General features: G+C 36.1%; 1 protein-coding gene across 3 annotated transcripts in view; it reads left to right on the plus strand.

Moving 5' to 3' along the window:
• Nucleotides 1-22,588, plus strand: part of LOC133217306 (peptide-N(4)-(N-acetyl-beta-glucosaminyl)asparagine amidase-like) — a 452,245-nt gene that overhangs the window by 66,238 nt on the left and 363,419 nt on the right. For all 3 annotated transcript variants that reach the window (XM_061362664.1, XM_061362667.1, XM_061362665.1), the window contains 4 exons: nt 7,030-7,078; nt 9,629-9,666; nt 17,457-17,557; nt 20,395-20,505. In XM_061362664.1, the coding sequence (XP_061218648.1) occupies nt 7,030-7,078; nt 9,629-9,666; nt 17,457-17,557; nt 20,395-20,505 (299 nt within the window). The remainder of the gene's footprint in view (nt 1-7,029; nt 7,079-9,628; nt 9,667-17,456; nt 17,558-20,394; nt 20,506-22,588) is intronic.

The following is a 22,588-nucleotide window of genomic DNA, read 5'->3' on the forward strand; positions in this document are numbered from 1 at the left end:
CCTTAAGAATGAAGGATTCAGTACTTTCTAACAAAAAAAAAGTTGTTTATTCCAAAATATTAGGATATTTCATTATTTAATACAAAGTCACTATCTGTTGTCAGTCCTAAGGAAACAAAAATAAAGTAACTGTGGTTGCCCCTGTGGCAACCATTTGATTATAATACATTTTGCATCGCATGGTCTTTGCGTAGCTTATCCCCATATAGTTACAGTAATGGCTGTCAAAACTGGAATATCATTGGGCAACTTGACAAAGAAGGTGTTTTCAAATATGAAGCATAGGATAACTAGTGTTGGTAAGAAACAGAAGAGTATGAAAACTTTTGTCTCTACAATAATGCTATGCATATGGATAAATGGATTGTGAGATTAGAGGCTGTAAAAAGGAAAACTGAAAGAGGTAAGCTTTAGCTGTCTAGATGAATTGACTGAATGGAACTGAAGGAATGCTTAATGATCAGATTCAAATTAGGAGGGGATTATGTGACAAAACACATTGTTAATTCTGCCTGTAGTTATTTATGATAATCAGATAGGAAAGCACTAGCTGTCTTTGGTGTTATATTAAGTGAAAGATTTTGGATTTTATTATAAATATATATACATATATAGATAAGATCTAAGCCATCTGTAATTATCAATTCATTTATTTGCTCTGCACTAATGCCTATAGATTTCAATTAAAGCCAGTTATTTTAAGTAAAATTATTTTTTATTTTATTATAGATATACATTTATATCTAAAAAGGAGATCTGAAAAAGATCAGTAAAAGAGCTGAGCAAAATTTGAGCTTTCTATTCATCCCATGAAGTGCTGGCAGAAAATCTGTGAGTGATTTATACTGTACTTTTAAAGGGGGAAATGTATTCAGTTTTCTGAAGAGTAACAAATGTCATTGTCGCAAGGACCTAGGCTACAAAAAAAATTAGAACAACATTGCTATATCTGTTCGTAGTCTATTTGGTAGCTGAATTTCCTTTAGATCTTGGCACAGGTACTGGACAAATATAACTGGTTTTAATTGAAATTTCTAGCCATTAGTGCAGCCCTGAGTTTATTATCAAAGTTTTCTTTAAAAAATAAATGCCTTTTCTTTGTTACTTTCTTGTGCTAAGAGAGTAACATGAGATTGTTACATGGTACAGGGAAGCCTAGTCTAACTGTGGGATGGGGCTGCGTAGGACCCCCTTGAGGAAAAGCAGCCTGTGGAGGCAATGTTGTGTTTTGGTGTTAATACTAAAGAATAACATATTGTGCATCTCCTAGAAATGTAATTCTTTGTGGGCTAGTTCAACATTGTAGACAGACATTAGAAATCTTTGTGTAGTTTGTAACTTGCCGCACCCAAAGTGTTATTGTGAATGATTTCTTTATTATTACTTTTTGTTAAGATTTGGACATTAACAAAACATCAACTTTTTCTAATATTTAAATATTTTTGTACCATGTTTCCATTGATTTAATGAAATATTTTAAGTGGAAAGATCCTGTCAGCTCCTATTTATCCCAGTAACTTTCATCAGCATTTCTACAAGTCATTGTCTATCTTCCTTCCAGCATAGAGTTAAATTGTTATATAGATAGTTCAGGAATGCTTTTTCAGAAAAACAACTCTTTAGTTATACTTTCTGAGATCACCTGTCTTTTCTACTTCATGTTGAAATGTTGTAGATCTGTTGTGATTATTGCTGGGAGATTTTTCTTCTTTTCAGATAAAAAGAAAAGATGACTTTAAAAAAATATTCAGGATACTTGGGTATTACTTGGGTATTGCTTGGGCTATGCTTCATTCATTGCTAAAATGTGGCTGTTTGAATTATCAGCCGTGGTTTTATCAAGCATGTGAGCATTACAGGGGAAAATGAGACCTAACTTCGATCTAGCTGACTTGGAAACTGCTAACATGAAAATGTGAGTTTCAATTTTGGGTTTATTGATCATGGTCTTGAAAGTGTTCATCTAATTATGCTGCCACCACATCACTTACAGAGAAAATCTGCAAATGTAGAAAAAGATCACTTTAATTAAAAGGAGGATGGTATTTTGTGAAAAGGTGCGATACACTGAGTTCTTCAGTGGTGCAGAAGCTGGTATGCATGCGAGTGACACTGTAATAGTGGTTAGCTATTTTCATATTCCACTAATTGTCATAATATTTTAAATAATTTTACATACCCTGTGTTTTTCAATTCTGTTTTAAGAAAAGGATTATTGTTCTTATTCTAGACAATGTAGTTCTGCAAGATCAGCTTCTTTAACAGTTCTAAAGATTGCTAAATGCAGAGTATGTAGGTTCTGGGATTTAAGGTTTATGGCACTTATTCTGCACATTTCAGAAGTGTAGAGGCAGTAGTGAGAGATGCGGGTTTTTTTTTCCCCTGAAGTCCTTATAATTTGAAATTATAAAGATCGATGGAGGATAGGGACATATTGACTTAAAAAGTGATGGGACTGTAACAGTTTATTGGTTGATTTTTTTTTTTCTCATTTCAAAATTTAGAAGGCTCCCAATTTTACTTTAGCTTTGTCAAATTGAAGAGATTTATGTTTGGTTTTGATTTACAACTGTCTGCATTTCTGCTGGTAAAACCAAATAGAAAGAAAATATGTGGTATTTTTTAATGTATAACAGTGCAAAAGCCAGTATGTCAGTTGAATGTGAAAGAATTTAAAAGTATATTCTGTGTCTGGGCATACTTTTTGGAAAATATTTTTGCTTTCCTTGAATAACTTACACTGCATTCAGGACAATGCCCAAAATGTATTGAAAGACTGGTTGTGTATAAAAAATGCTATTATCCCTAGGGTTTTATATACTTCCCCTCTCACCTTCTTCACAGTAAGAAGGTAAACATACATTTGGACCATTTGGAACTGCTCAGCTCCTTGCTTATCGTGAGGCTAAGAAATCTCAATGCACAGTCCTGTAGTTGTGCTGTATCTCACTGTTTCTGTTAATTCATAATTTAATATACATTTCCAGTATTTGGAGGAATTTCAGAACTTCAGGGGAAGTTTAGATTGGATATAAGGAGGAAGTTCTTTACTGTAAGGGTGGTGAGACACTGGAATGGGTTGCCCAGGGAAGTTGTGAATGCTCCATCCCTGCTGGTATTCAAGGCCAGGCTGGACAGAGCCTTGGATGACGTTGTTTAGTGGGAGGTGTCCCTGCCCATGGCAGGAGGGGTGGAACTAGATGATCTTAAGGTCCTTTCCAACCCTAACTATTCTATGATTCTATCTAACCTTTAACCAGTAAGCAAAGATGTCATGATTCGGGACTCCTTTCCTTGCAGAAATTTCTGCAAAGACTTTACCATGTAAGAAAGAGAGCACATGAAAGAGACCTGTCAGAAGAATATTCTAGTGATGCGTCTCCAGAAGGGTCTCCTATATCTCTTTAAACTTTTAGAAAAATTACTTGTTTACATGCATGCCAGAACTTGAGTTTTGTGTAATCTCAAAGCAGTCAAAAATATCCAGCTGAATAACTGAGATTTCTGGAATGAGGGTACTCTCAATGATTCGGCTCTGAGTTCAGGTCATCATTTAGCTCGAAATTTAACTGTTTTTGAGGATAACAACATTTCCTCAAAATTTGAGGATACATACTTCCTACTATGGTAGGAAATACTTCCTATGGAATAATAGGAAATATTTCCTACAGAAATTTCCTACATATTTCCTACCATAATACTATGGTAGAAAATAAATACCCAGTCAATAATGTCACTTGCTGACTGGAGCTGGTAATTTCATTCAAAACTTAGACTTAATTGCAGGCAGTTACCTTATATCGCAAGTTCTGTGACCACACAGCCTTTTTTTAATTCAGAAGAGTTGTATTTTTTGACATATTTTATGATTTAAGAAGCTATTTCTTCTTTACATTAGACATTTAGATAGATTGGTAAGACACAGAATCATAGAATAGTTAGGGTTGGAAAGAACTTTAAGATCAACTCGTTCCAACCCTCAACTTAGAGGTGTTAGAGGGAAGTCTTAGAGGTAAAATTGTCTCTATATATGTCATTAACTCCAGCTGGCAACTAAGTACTGCACAGCCACTTGCTTAGTGCACCTTCACCCTACCCCGTGGATTGAGGAGGAGAACCAGAAAAAGGTAAAGTTAAGAACAGGTTTAGTTAAGAACAGTCTGACAACTGAAATTAAGTAAAATATAGTAGTAGTAATAATAATAGCGATGAAAAGGGAAATAACAGAGAGAGAGAGAGGAATAAAACTCAAGAAAAACAACTGATGGCACTATAGTTGCTCACCACCCACTGACTGATACCCCGCCTGACCTGAGCAGTAATTAATTCCTCCTGGCCAGATCCACATAGTTTTTATATTAAGCATGATCTTCTATGTTACGGAATACCCCTTTGGGTAGTTTGCATCAGGTGTCCTGTCTCTGCTTCATCCTGGCTTCTTGTGCCCCTCATCACTGGCAGAGCATAAGACTGAAAAGTCCTTGATCAGGTTAAATGCTATTTAGCAACAGCTAAAACATCCATGTATTATCAACATTATTCCCATACTAAATCCAAATCATAGCACTGTAATAGCTATTAGGAAGAAAATTAACTCTATTCTGGCCAAGACAGGACAAAATGGTTCTTTAGGTTATGAGGGGAAAGCTTAGGATATTTGTTGAAAATAACTATTGCATCAAGAAACCTATAATTTGTGCAATGGGCTGTCTGTGAAGAATTTTGGAGATCTTACAGTGATTCGTCGGCTTATTTTTCCCAAACTGACTTTGTCTAAGATTGGTATTTCTCTTGAGACCTCAGGCTAATGGCACCCACCTTTGAGATATTTGCCATAATGAGATCCCCCCTCAGTCTTCTCTTCTCTAGACTAAACAGACCCAGCTCCCAGAATCTCTCCTCATAAGAGAGACGCTCCAGACCCCTAATCATCTTTGTATTTTCCTAATTTAGGCGTGTGAATCCAAAAATACTGCATCTCTGCCATGTACATGAATGATGAAATAGATTCTTTGGTGTGAAATATCATGCGCTTGTAAATACACTTACGAGATGGCAGATTAGCAAGTCAAATGTGGTGAGTCATCAAACTCATCAAGAAAATTTAGATATGGCCCCTTGACTGACAGAGACACCATTTATTTGAAACAATACAAAATTGAATTTGTATTTCAAAACCAAGTTTGTATATGAATATTTGGAAAGGGAAGTTGTTTTTTAAATACTAGCAAACATCTGTATTCAGACTTGACTTTCTGGCCAAGTGGCTTCTGTTTCAGATTATCTCGCATATATTCCCATAATATTTTATAGTCTTTTTCATAGCAGAATGTCTGAGGTTGGAACTCAAAATCCTTACCCCAAGCAACGTTATTCAGGTTCAGTGAGAGCTTCTACTTTTGTATTCGTATTACTGTGCATCCTAAGTAGGTAAAATATCTGTTCCTTAAATAGGCACAATCATATTTTTTCATTTCCAAAGGCCTTCCAGTATTAAAGTTATTTGAAGTGTCCTTGCTTCTATAAGGGCCTAGTTTATTTGCTATTTTCTAAATCAACCACTCTTACCAAACCTTCTTCTCTGGGGCTAACTGCTACAGAGTTTTAAAATCTCTTTTGCTAAGCAAAGCATTAGCACAGAATAAAATACTGTTTCTTTTTCTTTCATTCTCTCTGTCTGTGTGCCTTCTTTTCAGGAAGACAGTTTTGGTCTAAAGATGCATCATTTCTTTTGGTTTTAATGAGAATCTTGTGTGATAGATGCAAACCTCCTTCAGGATTTTTCAGGATCTCAAAGAAGTAGAAAAAAATAGAAGGGCAATTTTGCAGAACATGGCAGAAAGTATGTTTGAACACACACACACACACACACACACACACACACACACACACAAAAGAAATTTAAGATTCTCAGAGATGTGTCTGCTCTCTGAAAGTCCTCTCCTGTTGGTCTAGAACTAATGTAACTGCTGTAACAGGACCCACAATGGGAAAACTAGTGTAAGTTAAGTTTAGCATAAAATCTTTTTTTCCCTAGCTAGTGTTTGAGTGATTAGATGCCTCTGTTCTTGTTTATAGTGATGCTTGTGATGTTAGTAGCGTGGAAAAAAACCATCTCAGGTAGACGAAGGTGCAGGTATTACATTAAAATTCATTATTTGTATGGGAAAACTGTTGTAGAATTTTCTAATTTAGTACACAGACCTTCAGTTATCTGAAATATCTTTTGATTTAAACATACACTTATTATTCATTTAAAATGAGATACCATTTGTAGGAGAGAGTGTTCTTATATGTCACAATTATCATCAAAGGAATGGTTTTACAGGAATGTTTTAAGACAAATGCTTAAGACAAATAGTTGCTTTAAGACAATGCTTTTGAGGTGAATAACAAATATCATCAAAGATTACCCCACCCTCTTTACATTTCTTGGCACTATGCAATAAATGACAAAGTTGTTTGGGTTCATTTTTGTTGCTGGTTAGATATTTGACCAATAACTGGCCAAACTCCTGTCTTCAAGGTTTTAAAATCAGCAGGATTATTTAAGAAGTAAGATATTGCATTTCTAGTAGTTTGAATAGTTAACTAACAGAATGGTGGCAATAAAATTCTGGTACAACAAGGTTTAGACGTACCACCAAAAATCTTATGAGAAAGTGGGTAAATATTCTAGCTTTTTATCCAGACTAGAGGCAATATTGTGGCTGTACAGCGGTAGCAGTATCTGTAGTAATATAATGCAAATCCAGATACATCTTCCATGGATATCTAGCCAGAGTGTGTTGTTAGTTTCTGTGAAATTCTGAAAGTATTTGTTAAAATACTATGTGGGGAGATTTTAGTTATGATGCAAGCAAAATTTTGATACATCAAAGAGCAATTCCATACTCAAATGAGGGCTTGGAGTTTGCTTAGCACTGCATTTTAAGAGTATTTTGACACCGTGTCTGGGAAATAGAATATATTAACATATATATGTATATTTCTTTTAAGGCAGAGATAATATTTATGCATTTGTTTCAGGTATAATGGAACAAAGTTTTAGTGCTTCGGAAAGACAACCTCAGATTAGGTAGGTACAATTTATGATTTTAATATAGATTATATGATTTATCATTGTTATGAGCAAATCCAGTCCATCATTTCACAGTGTAACACTTGTGTGATTGAATTGGTGAAATGTTTCCTTATTATCATTACAATTTTATTTTACCTCAGCCTATGACACTCAGTCTACCTCAGGACAGTATTACAGTTATTCACAGAAGCTTTATGTGAGTAATTTAAGGGCTGACATTAAACTGATAAATAGTTTTAAAAATGGACCTTGCTACATCAGCTTAAACTGGTATTAGTTGGCTAGCTATATTCTGGGTTTGCATTTTTAAGCAGTTGGTTTTTCTTATAGAAAAATGTGTTTGTACATTGGATAGCATAGAGTAATATCCTGTTGCTTTGAACTCCTCTAGATCTTCTGTGTAAATGTAGGTAACCACTGTTTGAATTCTGGGGTTTTAATTTCTTTCAAAAAGGAAAGAAACTGAAACAGAATATGGCATGGCCATCCCCATTCTCCTTCTGGAGGTCCTTCTTTTTTCATCTGTTATTCAGAAATGCATCAAATGCATTCTTAACCAACCATCATTTTTTTCTGATCTCCTTGGCACCACTCTTTATTCATAGACTCTGTTCTTTGTTTCTTTATTTCTGTTTTTCTGAAATGAAAAAACCAAACCAAAGTCACTCTTTCCTCTTGAACAATTTTTTTCTTTTTATCTTTAACTTAACTAGGTTAAAGTATTCATAATAACAGCATTGATTCCTCTCCCCTGTTTTTCCACAAACCCTTTCTAATCCAACTTTCATTTAAAGAATATTACTGTAGCAACCCTCCCTAAGCTGTATTGAGCTGTTTAATGACCTCTTCCAAATTATAGTTCCTTTATTTTCTTGATCTGCTGTTTAGCACTGGTGCTTTTTTTATCTTCTTAAAATCATGCTTTTCTGACTTTTCTGAGTCTAACCTTTTCCATTTCTCCCGCAGTCTTTTGAAACTATTTTTAAGGACCATTCAGAAGGACACCAGTTTATCTGTTCATCTGATTTTCTCTGAATGTTACATGTGGGTCTATCACTGATTCTTTTGTCTTTTCTGGTGCATGTTGTCTTTGCATGTACAAATGTGTCTCCATAGTCATCTATCTGCAAAACCATGTTGCAAATAATGAGCTTAGGTGTATACACCAGATGTATTTCCTTCTGTCTACACAAAATTTTTGCTCATCTTTGTAAGATCTCTTCATGGCCATGTGGCCATGCAGTTGATTACATAACTAAAAGGAATGTCATAATTGCCTGTACCTGAACTCTTACCCATTAGCTCAGGTTTTGATCATTCCTGAAAACATCCGTCCTCTTGAAGTTCTCACATTCAGAATAAATCTCACTCTTCTGCCTGGCACATTCAAGATACAACCTTTCCTACAAATGCACACTGCTAAAAATCTTGCTTGGGTTCATAAGGCTATAATGCAAACATCTTTCCTGGTTTTGATGCACACATTCTAGTCACTCAAATGTCCATTGAGAACACTGATGCAAGGAGCATTTTTGCATCCTTGCCTTCAGCCCTACTGTCTTGTGTGTGTGTCCTTTTACTGGTTGTGCTTTTCCTATTACTTCAAATGCCATACTTTACTTTTGCCTTCAGAGTTTTATTTAGCATAGCACCATCCAGTTTGTTGCTTATCACTCACTAGCTTTCCAGCTTTAGTCCTGCTGCAGTCAATAATGGTGGTCTCTTGATGCTTCACAGTGGAAGCAAGCACATTCTATTTTTATTCCATCTCTGCCCCTCACATGAACTTCAGCAAAACCATTTCCTTATCTTCGTAACTATTCTTTGAAACTAGTTTCCCATACTGCCTAAAAATACATACAAATTCTTGACGTGCTGGAGCTATTGAGGCTGCCATCCATCAGGACACGATACTGGTTCTTTCAGTTCTATCTGTCTATATCCACTTCTCAGCTGTTGAAATCTGCACGCTGGGACAATGTTTGTGTAGAGTATAGAGCAGAAGCTAATATTAAAACATGTGGACCTGTATTTCAGACACTGAGGTATTGCTGTCCTGATGACGTAATATTATTTCCCTCCCCCACACACTCTATTAGTACTGTATGCGTTATTGCTCCTGTTTTTATCTACTAGACAATAATTACTTTTTTTTTTCCCAGCCATAAAATAGTTTACATTAAATGTCTTTAAACACGTACAAATGCAAATTAATTTTATGTTAATTTTCAGGATTATTGAATTGTAAATATTAAAATCCTGTCTCCTGTTTTTGTACTTTGCAGCTAAAAAACTGAGCAGGAAAAGGAATGGGCCTAATTTTTATTTAGTAGAAGTCATGTTACTTTGGACACATAGAGTAGGGTAGTCTTTATGAGTTTTAAAAACACACAGTAAAAAACTAATGAATTTGGACAGATTTCCTTTAGAGGAAACGTGAGGAGGAGTCAGGGACTACTGGTATTTCCTCTACAGTCATTGATGCCAAACACAATTAAAACTACTTTTTTTAATTATTTTTAAATTTTTTTTGAATAATACTAGAGATGATACTGAAGGTCTGGGATCAAGACTGCAACCAGGTAATTTCGTGCTTGCAACAAAATCAAACTTTAACTTAAATTAAACCTATCGGCTTCCATGTTTTCAACCTTATTCTCCTGTTGTCTATAGAGTGTCTCCTCTTTTATTTCTTCAACTATACTGCCTATTGATCTGCTCTTGAGTGTGCCTTTCCTCACGTGCAGGAGTCATACTAAGAAAATAGAGGATTTGTTCATAACAGGGTAGCAGTACTATGGTCTTCCAGTTGTAGTTCTTTGCAATATGAAAAATTATATTTGAAAATGCTTGAAAAGGATATAATTACATTTCATATATAAATATGTTATCTGAAATATCCTTAAGGATGTTTTTCAAAAGTATGAACTCCAATAGTAAATCAGTAAAACCACATTTTATTGGTCATTATCCTGGCTAAACTTCTGTGGAATGCAATGGGAATTTCTCTCATGAAAGGAATATTTCATAATACAAAGAAATCCCCATGTATTTATACATGATTACTGATGAAACAAATTTTCCATTTGAGGTACTTCTTATGGAGAAGTTTCACATGCTGTAAGTTGCTAAACTGTGATTTCAGAATGCATATTGTCTGGATTTAAATAATATTAAAAAAAAATATTTCAAGCAGCTGAAGTATTGATCTTCAAAAGGGAAGTACTTTTTGTCTATACTAACTTCCATTTTATAGCCTTTTGATAAATTATTATATGAATTTTAATTATGCACTCCACATCAATATTTGCTGTCCACTTTCAGCTGTTTTCAGTGCTGTTTTCTGAAGAGTGCCATTATAATACTAACACACAATATAAATCCACTATCCAGCTTTAAAATATCAGAGCTATAATGATCTGCAGACAAACATTTTAGCCTTTGTTAATATTTTCAGTGCTGTGGGTAATCTGATCAAATCTGGTACCTTTTGTCAGTAATGGGTAAAACTGTTAAAAGTTTTGATCAAGTCCTCACCAACCTATTCACACACATGCCCTCATTCTGCAAATAATGCTATACTTTTGTATTTAAGAAAATATATAATTATTGAGTGGTCTGGAACTCCTAAGTTCCTAGCTGAACATTCGGTCACTAGCTGTCTTTGAAGCACATAGACACTACAAGTAGACATTACATCTGGAACTCCTAGACTGGTAAGTCCAATTGCTGCTATCATATTAGAAAAGAGAAAGCTTATACAATAAATAAGAGGGAAATCCGTATTATGTTCTAGTTTGTCCTTTTGTTTGCTGATATAGTTCTAAACATATTTTTATTCAGAAAAAAAAAAAGAAAGAAAAAGGCACTAATTTATTCACATTTGTTTTGTAATACAAGCTATTGACAGCAAAAGAGAAGTCAAATACCACAGAACAGGGAGCAGTAAAAAAGGTAATATGCCAAGGAAGTAAAGTTTTCATCAGTGTCCTAACAAAAACTGAAGGTTCCTAGGTTGTAACAGCAGGACCATAGTATTTATTTTGGGATTAAGTATAGCAGTGTTGAAACACTTGGTGGAGAGGTGAAAATGAGGCAAAAGCTGAATCAAAATCATAGAATCATAGTATCATAGAATAGTTAGGATTGGAAAGGACCTTAAGATCACCTAGTTCCAACCCCCCCACCATGGGCAGGGACACCTCACACTAAACCACATCACCCAAGGCTTTGTACAGCCTGGCCTTGAACACCACCAGAGATGGGCAACCCATTCCAGTGCCTCACCACTCTCACAGTAAAGAATTTCTTCTTTATATCCAATCTAAACTTCCCATTTAACTTTTAAGCCATTACCCCTTGTCCTGTCACTACAGTCCCTAATGAAGAGTCTCTCCCCAGCATCCCTATAGGCTCCCTTCAGATACTGGAAGGCTGCTACGAGGTCTCCAAGCAGCCTTCTCTTCTCCAGGCTGAACAGCCCCAACTTTCTCAGCCGATCTTCATATGGGAGGTGCTCCAGTCCCCTGATCATCCTCATGGCCCTCCTCTGGACTTGTTCCAACAGTTCCATGTTCTTTTTATGTTGAGGACACCAGAACTGCATACAATACTCCAAGTGAGGTCTCACGAGAGCAGAGTAGAGGGGCAGGATCACCTCCTTCGACCTGCTGGTCACACTCCTTTTGATGCAGCCCAGGAGACAGTTGGCTTTCTGGGCTGCAAACGCACACTGAAGTTGGCTCATGTTCATTTTCTCATCGACCAGCACCCCCAAGTCCTTCTCCGGAGAGCTGCTCTCAATCTCTTCTCTGCCCAACCTGTAGCTGTGCCTGGGATTGCTCCGACCCAGGTGTAGGACCTTGCACTTGGCATGGTTAAACTTCATGAGGTTGGCATCAGCCCACCTCACAAGCGTGTCAAGGTCCCTCTGGATGGCATTCCTTCCCTCCAGTGTATCAACCCAACCACACAGCTTGCTGTCATCGGCAAACTTGCTGGGGGCACACTCAATCCCACTGTCCATGTCACTGACAAAGACGTTAAACAAGACTGGTCCCAACACCGATCCCTGAGGGACACCACTCGTTACTGGTCTCCTGCCAGACATTGAGCCATTGACCACAACTCTTTGTGTGCGGCCATCCAGGCAGTTCTTTATCCACCGAGTGGTCTACCTATCAAACTGATGTCTCTTCAATTTAGAGACAAAGATGTTGTGTGGGACAGTGTCGAACGTTTTGCACAAATCCAGATAGATGACACCAACTGCTCTACCGCTGTCCATCAGTTCTGTAGCCCCGTCATAGAAGGCCACCAAATTGGTCAGGCAGGATTTCCCCTTAGTGAAGCCATGCTGGCTGTCACCAAGCACCCTGCTGTTTTTCATGTCCCTTAGCATGCCTTCCAGGAGAATCTGCTCCAAGATTTTGACAGGCACAGAGGTGACACTGACTGCTCTGTAATTCCCTGGGTCATCCGTTTTCCCCTTCTTGAAATGGGGGTTTGTCCTGGGTTTAGCAGTAGCAGTCATTTTTTCTCCTTCTTGGTAGCTGGTGCAGTGCTGTGTTTTGACTTTCGGGCTGGGAACAGAGCTGATAAAAATGAAGTTTTGATTTGGCCAAGGACTTTGTGAGCCTCATGCTCTGCCAGGGAGGAGGGGAAGCCGGGAGGAAGCAGAGAGAGGACACCTGACCCAAACTCACCAAAGAGGTATTCCATATCACAGCACGTCACGCCCACTTTTAACCCCAACCAGACAGCTTTCACTCACTCCTCCTCCCCTTCTTGCCCTCCCCCTACTCCTGGAGGGACGGAGAGGAGAATCAGAAAGAATGCAACTTCCACGGGTTGAGATAAGAACAGTTTAGTAACTAAGGTATAACACAAATCACTACTGCTGCCACCAATAATAGTAATGAGAAAGGAAATAACAAGGGAAGAGAATACAACACCCCATTCCAGGCGACCAGTAACTTGCCCCCCAGCCCGATCAAGCACCGACTGATACGTCCTCCAACCCTGCAGTCCACTCTCCCTCCTGGGTAACTCCCAGTTCCCCCCTGGGCATGACGTGCTGTGGTATGGAATACCTCTTTGGCCAGTTTGGGTCAGGTGTCCTGTCTCTGCTTCCTCCCGGAAAACTCTGAGGAAACTCAGAAATAACAATAATGTCATTATCTTCCTGATTCAACCATAAATCTGTCTCTGCGATAAAGGATGAGATGTTCTGTATCTATTTTCTGTGAGAGCGCAGCTTAGGTCTGGTTGGTGCTTAGACACTTCAGTTTGTTACTGTCCCTCCTTGTTAAAATAGCCAGCAAAGAAATTCAACAGGAAAAAAAAAAAAATATAATCGTTCAGTTGTGGGCTAATTAATTTTGGTATTTGTCTTTCATCTCTCTCTCAGTAAAATTTTCATTCTCCATACCAGATCCCTTTGCAAAGGAAAAAAAAAAAAAAGTTTATGTGTGTGTAAATACATATATAAGACTCATAATACCTCAAGGTATTTCTGTATGAGAAAATGTTAGAATATGGATATAAATTAGCCTCTGAAGTGTAGTTTAGAGGTAACTCTATTTAAGACATACAGGGATGCTGGCTGAAGTTCAATACTTGGACCTAAGTTCTTTGCTTAGCTGCCAGATCTAATACTCAACTTGGAAAAACAATTGCTTATGTTCTTTACTGATGCACAAAGTGTTTTATAGTGGCAGTCTGCTGCTCAGCTTTTATTTAATCTCTGAGTCTGACAGTGTCTATGACTTAAATGCACAAGATTAAAAATCATAAATAATGATGGATTTGCCACATAAAAACTAAAAAATCTGACTTAGTTTTGGCTCTACACTCTTTCTCAGCAGGCAAAGCATGATCGAGGAACACTAGGTAAATAATAATCAAGCTGGTCTGCTTGTTTTAATTGTTATATTTAAAATCTGCATGATAATTTGCAAATCTATGCAGTTTGTAAATTATGTAATGTTTACTTCTATATCATAATTCTATTAAATTACCTAAAGCCTTATCAGCAGTATTTGTCTATTTGTCCTCATGTCTGGAATTAAAATTATTCCATGGAACACAAATTATTTTGTGGGTTTTTTTTTTTTTTTTTTTTTTAGTTCAGTAAGTTAGTTCATAATGTTCTTTATTTAATAAAATATAGTCAACATTTTGGGTATAACATCCACAAATCAGTACTGAGTTTATTGTGCTTTGTAAGTTTTAAGCAATGCTCACTCATTCAGGTTGTCAAGTGAATTAGATTTTGCTTTTTATCAAGCTGCCTTTGGCTAGTATTTTTCAAATGTCTCATTGCATATGGCTGGAAACAAATCACATGGAATTTGATATTATTAGCTTGTATATTAGGGCAGTTCCTAATATAGGGCATAAAAAGAAGACAGTCTGTTAATCACAAATCTACTTGTACTACAAGAAAAAAATGTACCTACAACAGGAAAGGATATCTGTCTCAAAATCTGGATGACCAAGACCATATCTGATTTAATGTCAGTTTGTAATAAGTCCCAGACAATAGTTCAGTTTGGGAAATAAACTTTCACTTTCAGCTTTTTTTCTTTTTCAATTCTTGATCCCAAGAGCCATATATTTTTACCTAGTTGATTCATAGATTTTTTAGTCTGATTTTAACACAAAGAAGTGAATGAAAAAGTTAAAATTCTTGTTTTAAATTTATTTTGCTAGAGGAAAAGCATAGCTTCTATTCATGCATAACTTCTTCACAGTGCTTTTGTAAATGAAAAGCATAAATTATGTACATGGATTTGCTTGGCAGAGGTTAGTCTAGCTTTACCGGAAGTGCAGCTTTACAGGAACAGGTTTACACCTGCTCGCTATTTTTAGTTCAACATTCTTGCTCCTTGCCGTAATAAATAGCTCACACCTCTAAATAAATTATCAACAATTATCTAATAAAAGTTACATGAGGAAGCCTAAATGTCTGAAGTACTGCCATATTCTTAATTCTAAAGTAATATTTATCGTTTTGATTCCAAACTAACTCTGTTCTTTACTTCAGAGTTTGTACTACAAAATGTAGTGCCATTGCCATTGAGTATAATGGATGCTTTTTAGCAAAGATCACATTGGATACCCGATTAAATAGTCAAGCGCTAAAATAAAAGCCTGTGTGTGTACTTTGAATTTGTGTATATATATATCTATTATGTGTGTTGTTAGGTAATAGCTAAAGGAATTATTCAAATATAATGTGATAAAAAAGGCTTTTTGAGTATCTGTTTAAGAAGAAAATATTAGAAGCAACTTCTAGCAAAACTATTTTCTCAAACCATCAATTCTTTTTTAGTGTGCATTTCCATGATCATTTCTTAGTGATTAGTCAACTAATAGTTAATTTTCTGGTCTGCTTAGTGTACAAGTCTACTTAAAATGTTAACGCTTATAGAAATTATGTGAAGATATATTCAGAAGCACAGTGGGTTTTGATATAACAAAATATTTAATTTCTAAATTTGTTTAGTTTTTTTTTTTCTTCAGACAGACCAACTTTATATCCCATATAATATGGCGGAGGGGAGAGCTCATAATTACATGCTTATGTACATGGGAATTTCATCTGTGTTTATATTTTCTGGTTTGCACAACCCCCCCTTTGTGGTGTGCTTAACATCCTGCATTTTTATATCAATACCTAACTAGCTTTTAATTTAAAAGTTTCAAAATGTCACTTTTTCTTTATATTTACAGGTCAACAGTACTATTTATACAGCAAGTAGTGCTAGGACAAGGCTCAGTGGCTTTGAACTGAAAGACAGTAGATTTAGATTAGATTAGATATTAGAAAATATTCTTCCCTGTGAGGGTGGTGAGGCCCTGGCACCGGTTGCTCAGGGAAGCTGTGGCTGCCCCATCCCTGGCAGCGTTTGAAGCCAAGTTAGGAAACCTTGTTTAGTGGGAGGTGTCCCTGCCCATGGCAGAGTGTTGGAACTGGATGACCTTTCATGTCACTTCCAACCCAAACCATTCAATGATTCTGTGATTTTTATGGGATTTACAAGAAAAATAATATGCAGTCTGAAATAGAGGGCAACTGTCTATTCTGTTCCTTCATAGGGAGAAGAATTTTTACATTTTTACGAAGTTGCTTAGCAAAGATATTCTTTTATTCTAAACATGAAAAATGTCATTACAAGTTTTATGATGGTGTCATTTTGATCATGGAGTAATCTGCGACATGGAAACAAATGATTTTCTGGTGTAAAGAAGACCCAAGAGATTCATAGTTCTTGCATATTTTCTTAAGGTTTCTTTCAAAAATATGCTCTTGCTAGATGTTGGAAACAAAAACTAGGTTTGATAAAGCAACATGTGTCACTATATATCACTGTATTGTATGCAGTTCTGGTGTCCTCAACATAAAAAGGACATGGAACTGTTGGAACAAGTCCGGAGGAGGCCCACAAGGATGATCAGAGGACTGGAGTACCTCCCATATGAAGATAGGCTGAGAAAGTTGGGGCTGTTGAGCCTGGAGAAGAGAAGGCTGCGTGGATACCTCATAGCAGCCTTCCAGTATCTGAAGCGGGCCTATAGGGATGCTGGGGAGGGACTCTTCATTAGGGACTGTAGTGGTAGGGCAAGGGATAATGGGTTAAAAATTAAACAGGGGAAGTTTTGATTGGATATAAGGAGGAAATTCTTTCCTGTTAAGGTGGTGAGGCACTGGAATGGGTTGCCCAGGGAGGTTGTGAGTGCTCCATCGCTAGCGGTGTTCAAGACCAGGCTGTACAAAGCCTTGGGTGTGATGGTTTAGTGTGAGGTGTCCCTGCCCATGGCAGGGGGGTTGGAACTTGATGATCTTAAGGTCCTTTCCAACCCTAACTATTCTATGATTCTATGGCAACATGAAAATCCGTTTTTTCTAAATTTTTCTCCAAATTGTCCACATTAGATATTTTCTTGTAATTCTTGGGGTAAAATTAAAATAAATTTCATAATATCAAAATATAGAAAAAATAAATATGATGTGGTTTAGTCTGTGTAAAAAGAAAACCCAGTTAAAATAAGAAAATTCTGTTTATCATGTCTTTAGTTTTTAAATAAATGTATGAAAACTTTTATGTACACTAGTACTTCTTTTCTCTTAGAGTAACTTAGAAATGAGTCAGGGAAAGGGATTTTCTTTTGAAACACATTATCAATTACACTGTCTAATCTTTAAAGTTTTTAGATTATTATTTTCTTTGTTCCCAACACTATTGGAAAAAACAGTCATGCATTAAAACTTATCATTTACATCTACAGGTTTTGAACAGTGTACTCTATTAATATATTAAAGCAATTAAATGAGCTGTCCTCTTGCTTTTACTGTTGTCATCTACAGCATCAGCAAGAATTGCTGTATCGCAAAGGAAGGTGCGTCAGATCAGTGACCCTGTTCAACAGATTCTTATTCAGCTGCACAAAATCATCTTCATCACTCAAGTACGCATTACTATTGCTTCTGACATTCTATACTTTTTAGTTATTTGCTGTTGTCAAAATAATGGTACTGCTAAGTGCTGCTAATTTAGTCACTATTCTGTAAAAACAACAGAACTTGACATTTTTGCAGATGGCAGGATGCTTTAAAAATATATCATTTAAATAAAGACTAACCTTGAATATTAGTATGTGGAGGATGGCAATAATTGAGTCATATGAAAATCATTGGCTCACCTCAGAAAAATGGATTGTACAGTAAATTATTTTTACAACGTTCTGTCATGCCAACAATATGAATATTTTAAGTGACTTAGCACCATATACTGACATGGAGAATACATAAAATGCTTTCCTCTATAGCAATAATTTCTAAATAGCTTCTAAGTCATATTTTTATTATCAATAAACAGTGGTAATTTCTTGGGATTTCTAGTGCAATAGTTCAGATCCTGAATATATTACTTGCAAAATTTGCTATCATTAAATAAGCATCTTTTTGTTTTCCAAAATTAAGTGTTTCTATTTGGGAAGTGATGTTTCATACAGGGGAAAGACCCCTCAGGGGTTTTCAAACTGCTGAGCCAAATCTGTTTTTGTTTAGAACAGAATATCATAAACAGAACTCCGGAGTGGTTTACATGTCTTTTTTTTTTAACTGACAAGCTTGTCAAAACAGGTAATATGGGAATAGAGAAAACAATCACTATTGAAAATAGCTGGAAATTATCTCCTTCCCCTGCTAACAGAACTTAGACAATTCTGTCTTTACATGCTATTAGGGGTGTGTTCAAAATGCTCATTAGTGAACCTATCCTCTTTGTTGAAGAAGATTTTCTCAAGTGGCCTACTAATTTATGCAAATTATCATAATGTGGATGAGAATAACTGAGAATGAACAGCAACTCGACGACTCACTCAGAATTGACCATTGAAGCAGTAGTAACAGCTTTGATGCTTTTGGTGTCAGATGCAGCTGGTTTTGGAATGGAAAGGCAGAGAAGCCAGGATCCATACTGTACTTGTTCACTGTGTACTATGTGCTTCCCTTGTACTTGTTTATGTTCTAAACTAGAATATTTTTTATAATACATAGCTGTTTTCTAAAGCTCTGTTATGTATTTCAGCCAACAATTCTAAACTGAAGTTTACAAGGGAGAGTTCTTGCCTGTTCTTACCTAGTTCTTGGCTGACAGAAGCCTTCCCAATTCAGTTTCCATGGGAACAAGAGTCAGAGTGATCTCTGGAAAACAATGTAAGAGAAAGCTTTTAAAAAAGCAAAAAAACACATTACGTAAATCCTTGGCTTTTTAAAAATTTATTTCTTTTTATTTTTATTTTGACTAATCTGACATCTGATTTCATTAAAACAAAAGCTGAAATTGATCACTAGTGCCTGAGGCAACTCTGAGTTTCTCAAGCACTGGACTTGTGCTCTACCACTTTTGCTTCAGTATAGCTTAGTTTGCCCACAGTACATCAATTGCACACAGTCCATTGCAGTGGCTTGTAGTCTACAGAGTATCTCACAGGCCTTTCTAAGGCATCATTTTTGTCACTCATTTATAGGCTAAGGAACATTCATCATCTGATTTAATACATATGTGTAAGGCCTTATATGTGTGGAAAGAGAGGAGTATATATGTAACAAAACTTTGTGTGCAACCAGCTGTCTGGTTACATCTTTTGTGCTTACGATGTAACCTTAATCTCTCATTTGTCAGAGCAAATCGAGACTCCTGTGAGGCCAATTTAGCTGTTCCAGATTTATAACTGGCTAAGAGCAGTAATTTGTTCCAGTGGAAAAAAATCTTTATAATATCTTCTGTGATAGTATTTGAATGTGCATCCTTAGTGGTCAAACCTTTCCTTAGTAATTGAAAAGCTTCCTGAATTCAGTGGAGTGGCACTTTGTGAATTTACGTCAATGATGTGGTTATAAAGTGTATACTAAATGGTAGAAAGTTCTACAGACACTGTCTGCAGCTATAAGTAACTATACATAAACAGCATAGGAGAGCCATCCAAAAGGGTAGTACATGCCATAGAATTGTTATCAGACTGAGTTGATGTCACTGTAGTGACCAGCAGTTGAAACTTTACATTTACTGTTGGAGCATAAATATGGTTTTAAAAGAGCAAAGGAAGAGATCTCCTTGGAATTCTCTATTGAAGACTCTAAAATACAAAGTAAGATTTGTGCTTTTCTTTTGTAAAAAGTATGGAAAGATGTGTACTTTTTCAACAACAACAAAAAAAAGACAAAACCCCACAGGAGAAAAAAAATACAAAATCAGTTTTGCTTTATAAAAAAGTGAAATGTAAATTGCCTCCTACAGGAAGCTTCTAGGAAAAGAGAGTCTGAATTGTCTTAATATATACATAAGGACCTTAAAAGAGCCTGTTGAAGCTGTTCTGCACATGTTGAATGAAAGTCTGAGCTGCTTGAAGTTCCATTAATTTCAGCTGGAGTCACTCATTATAGTCAACGTGAAATCTGATCTAATGTTTCATGACCTTCATCTGTAGGAAAATGGCTCAGGGAGACAAATGTAGTATTACCTCTCTTTGACTTGTTATAATGTTTTTTACTTCCAAGGCTAGAGGGACTGAGTTACATGATATGCCAAACCTAATAGAATGGGCAAACTAAGGAGTGCTATTATAATATGCCTGTAAATCAAGTCTTGTGCTGTTGTTCATCACCATGCTATTAAATATCAATGGCTTTTTTTTTTTTGTGGTGTAGCTACTCTTTTTTTTCTGGTAATGGTCCTGCTGATTATGTCATCTTTATGTCAGGTATAACTAAACGGTGAAAACATCTGTGTTTCATACAGCTTCCTCCAGCTTTGCAATACAACTGGAAAAGAAGAATCATTGAAAGATTCAAGAAGTCCCTCTTCAGTCAGCAGAGCAATCCTGGTAATCTGAAATCAGAAATGAAAAAGGTGTAGTACACCAATTACTACCTGTGGTCAACTTTGTCTTTTCTTCTCTTTGAATTAAGCTATTGATAGTAATGTCACACCGTGTGAGATTCCATTTTTAAAGGAAATATTTGGAATATTCCCTGTATATCCTTTATTTGGAAAATATGGGAGCTTAAATAAAAAGTTTCTACAGATTGGTTTAGAGTTTGTGTCTTGTCATTAGAACATTTTTTGTAAATGGAAAGGACCTACTAGCTGCTAATATGCAAAACCAGACTTCATCTCATGGGAGCTTAAAAAGAGAAGAGGAAAGAAAATGGTTTTGTGCCAAAGGCCAAAAGAGATTATGTAAGTTCTTCCTAATTTCCTATTAGTTTCTGTTTTGGAATGTATTCCTACTCAAAATATGAATTTTAATAAAGCACTGTCCCAGAGCGTCTTGAATATAGCATACCTTGTCCTCTTGTTGCATAGTGTGTCAGCAACAGTTTAGTGTCATCTGTTCAAAAGTAGTGCAGATTTGCAAGAATGGCATGACTGAAGAACCATGCCTGAATGTTTTCCAATGAAATGCTGGATGCTTTCATCAGAGAAAGAGCTAACAGAAATATCAGAATTTCTAAATGTTCCTTCAAAATCTCCTTAGAAGACTGTAGTCAGCAGAGGATATGAAAATGACATCCTTGGCATCTATGTCCTGTGAAGCTAAGATACTTCACTTTTGAATTGATGACAAAACAGTTATTAGATATGTTACTGTATCCGAAATATGATGATAAAGATGATCTCTTATCACTCACATAATGCCCCTGTGTAATCTGATTGTCACCCACTTACACTGAATTGTGGAATTGTCATTGTTTGCTACACAACAGACTAACCCCAAATGCTAAATCCTTCCTGTACTTTTGTAATAATTAATCTGAGGTGCTTAAGCTCCATGGAAAGTAGCTATTTAGTGCTTATGGTGGTTTACATTGGTAGTACATTTGAAAGATTGTTAAAGATGCCTCTCTCTGAGCCACTGGTTTCATGCCAGTTTGCTGTCCTGTAAATTAAGCTGGGATTTACATTAAACAGTTTCTGTATTTCAGCCATAACATTAAATCTGAGAAAATCTTTGTGTATTAAATTGATGTTTTCAGGAGAGGATGCCCAAAAAATTGGTAAGAAACAGGAAGTGTTTATTATAAGATTAATGTATTTTTCAAATGCCCAGAAATGTATTTATATATGCCCTATTTATTTATAAATGTTATTAACCGTAAAATTGCATTGTCTTCAAAACTATTGCAGTTAAACCGGAAGAAAAGGGAAGAAATGGACTGTTTAAAAAGTAAATGGTAGTAAACTGAAGGTGTTTGAAATGCTGAATGCATTTTTGCCTTGAAGGAAATAGTTATAGAAACTATTAATAGAAAGCAGCAACAAAAAGTGCAGTTAGAAAGATGGAGAATTGAGAAGCATCAGTGAATAAGTGGTATATATTTTACCAAAATCACCACCATAAATATGTTTGGTAACAGTGATATCACTGGAAGATAATAGGAAGAATCTAAATAGAGAAAAGAATTAGGTAGAACTATTCCGGGAGGTGTTGTTATGAGGTTGTGTAATTTCTGCAAATAAAATTTTAAAGTAATGGGTTTTTAACTTTGCTGAATTAGAAAACTTAACTAGAATTACAGACAAAAAGATTCCTCCACTGACTGATGGTGGGGTAAAGGTCTTCCAACAACAGATACTCTTCTGTTTCTGTAACTGTAAAAGTGTTAACATGCTGCAGGAATGCAAAACTAGAATTTCTCTCCTGCCCACAAAGATATTTTCATGTCAGAGTTGTTACCAGTGGATATTTTCAAAACTAGATGTTTTTAAGTTTAATGTCAGATTTCTTGTTTGCATAATCCAGTAGCTTAACTGACTTTTGGGTTTCAAAAGTGTGGGATCCCTCTAATGGGCATGATACCATGTGAATATGTACTATGTTCAATTTCACTTGAAGCCCCAGTTTTGAAAGCTGGAGACATCAGCTGTTTCTCTCCTAAGTTCAATGGAATACCCTTACTTGTTTGTCTTTATGCAAATACATAGTTTATGG

This window comes from Neopsephotus bourkii, unplaced genomic scaffold (assembly GCF_033783945.1).
Source record: "Neopsephotus bourkii isolate Nb327-2 ecotype Australia unplaced genomic scaffold, CSIRO-AGI_Nbou_v1 NB_1132, whole genome shotgun sequence".
NCBI classification, from domain to species: Eukaryota; Metazoa; Chordata; class Aves; order Psittaciformes; family Psittacidae; genus Neopsephotus; species Neopsephotus bourkii.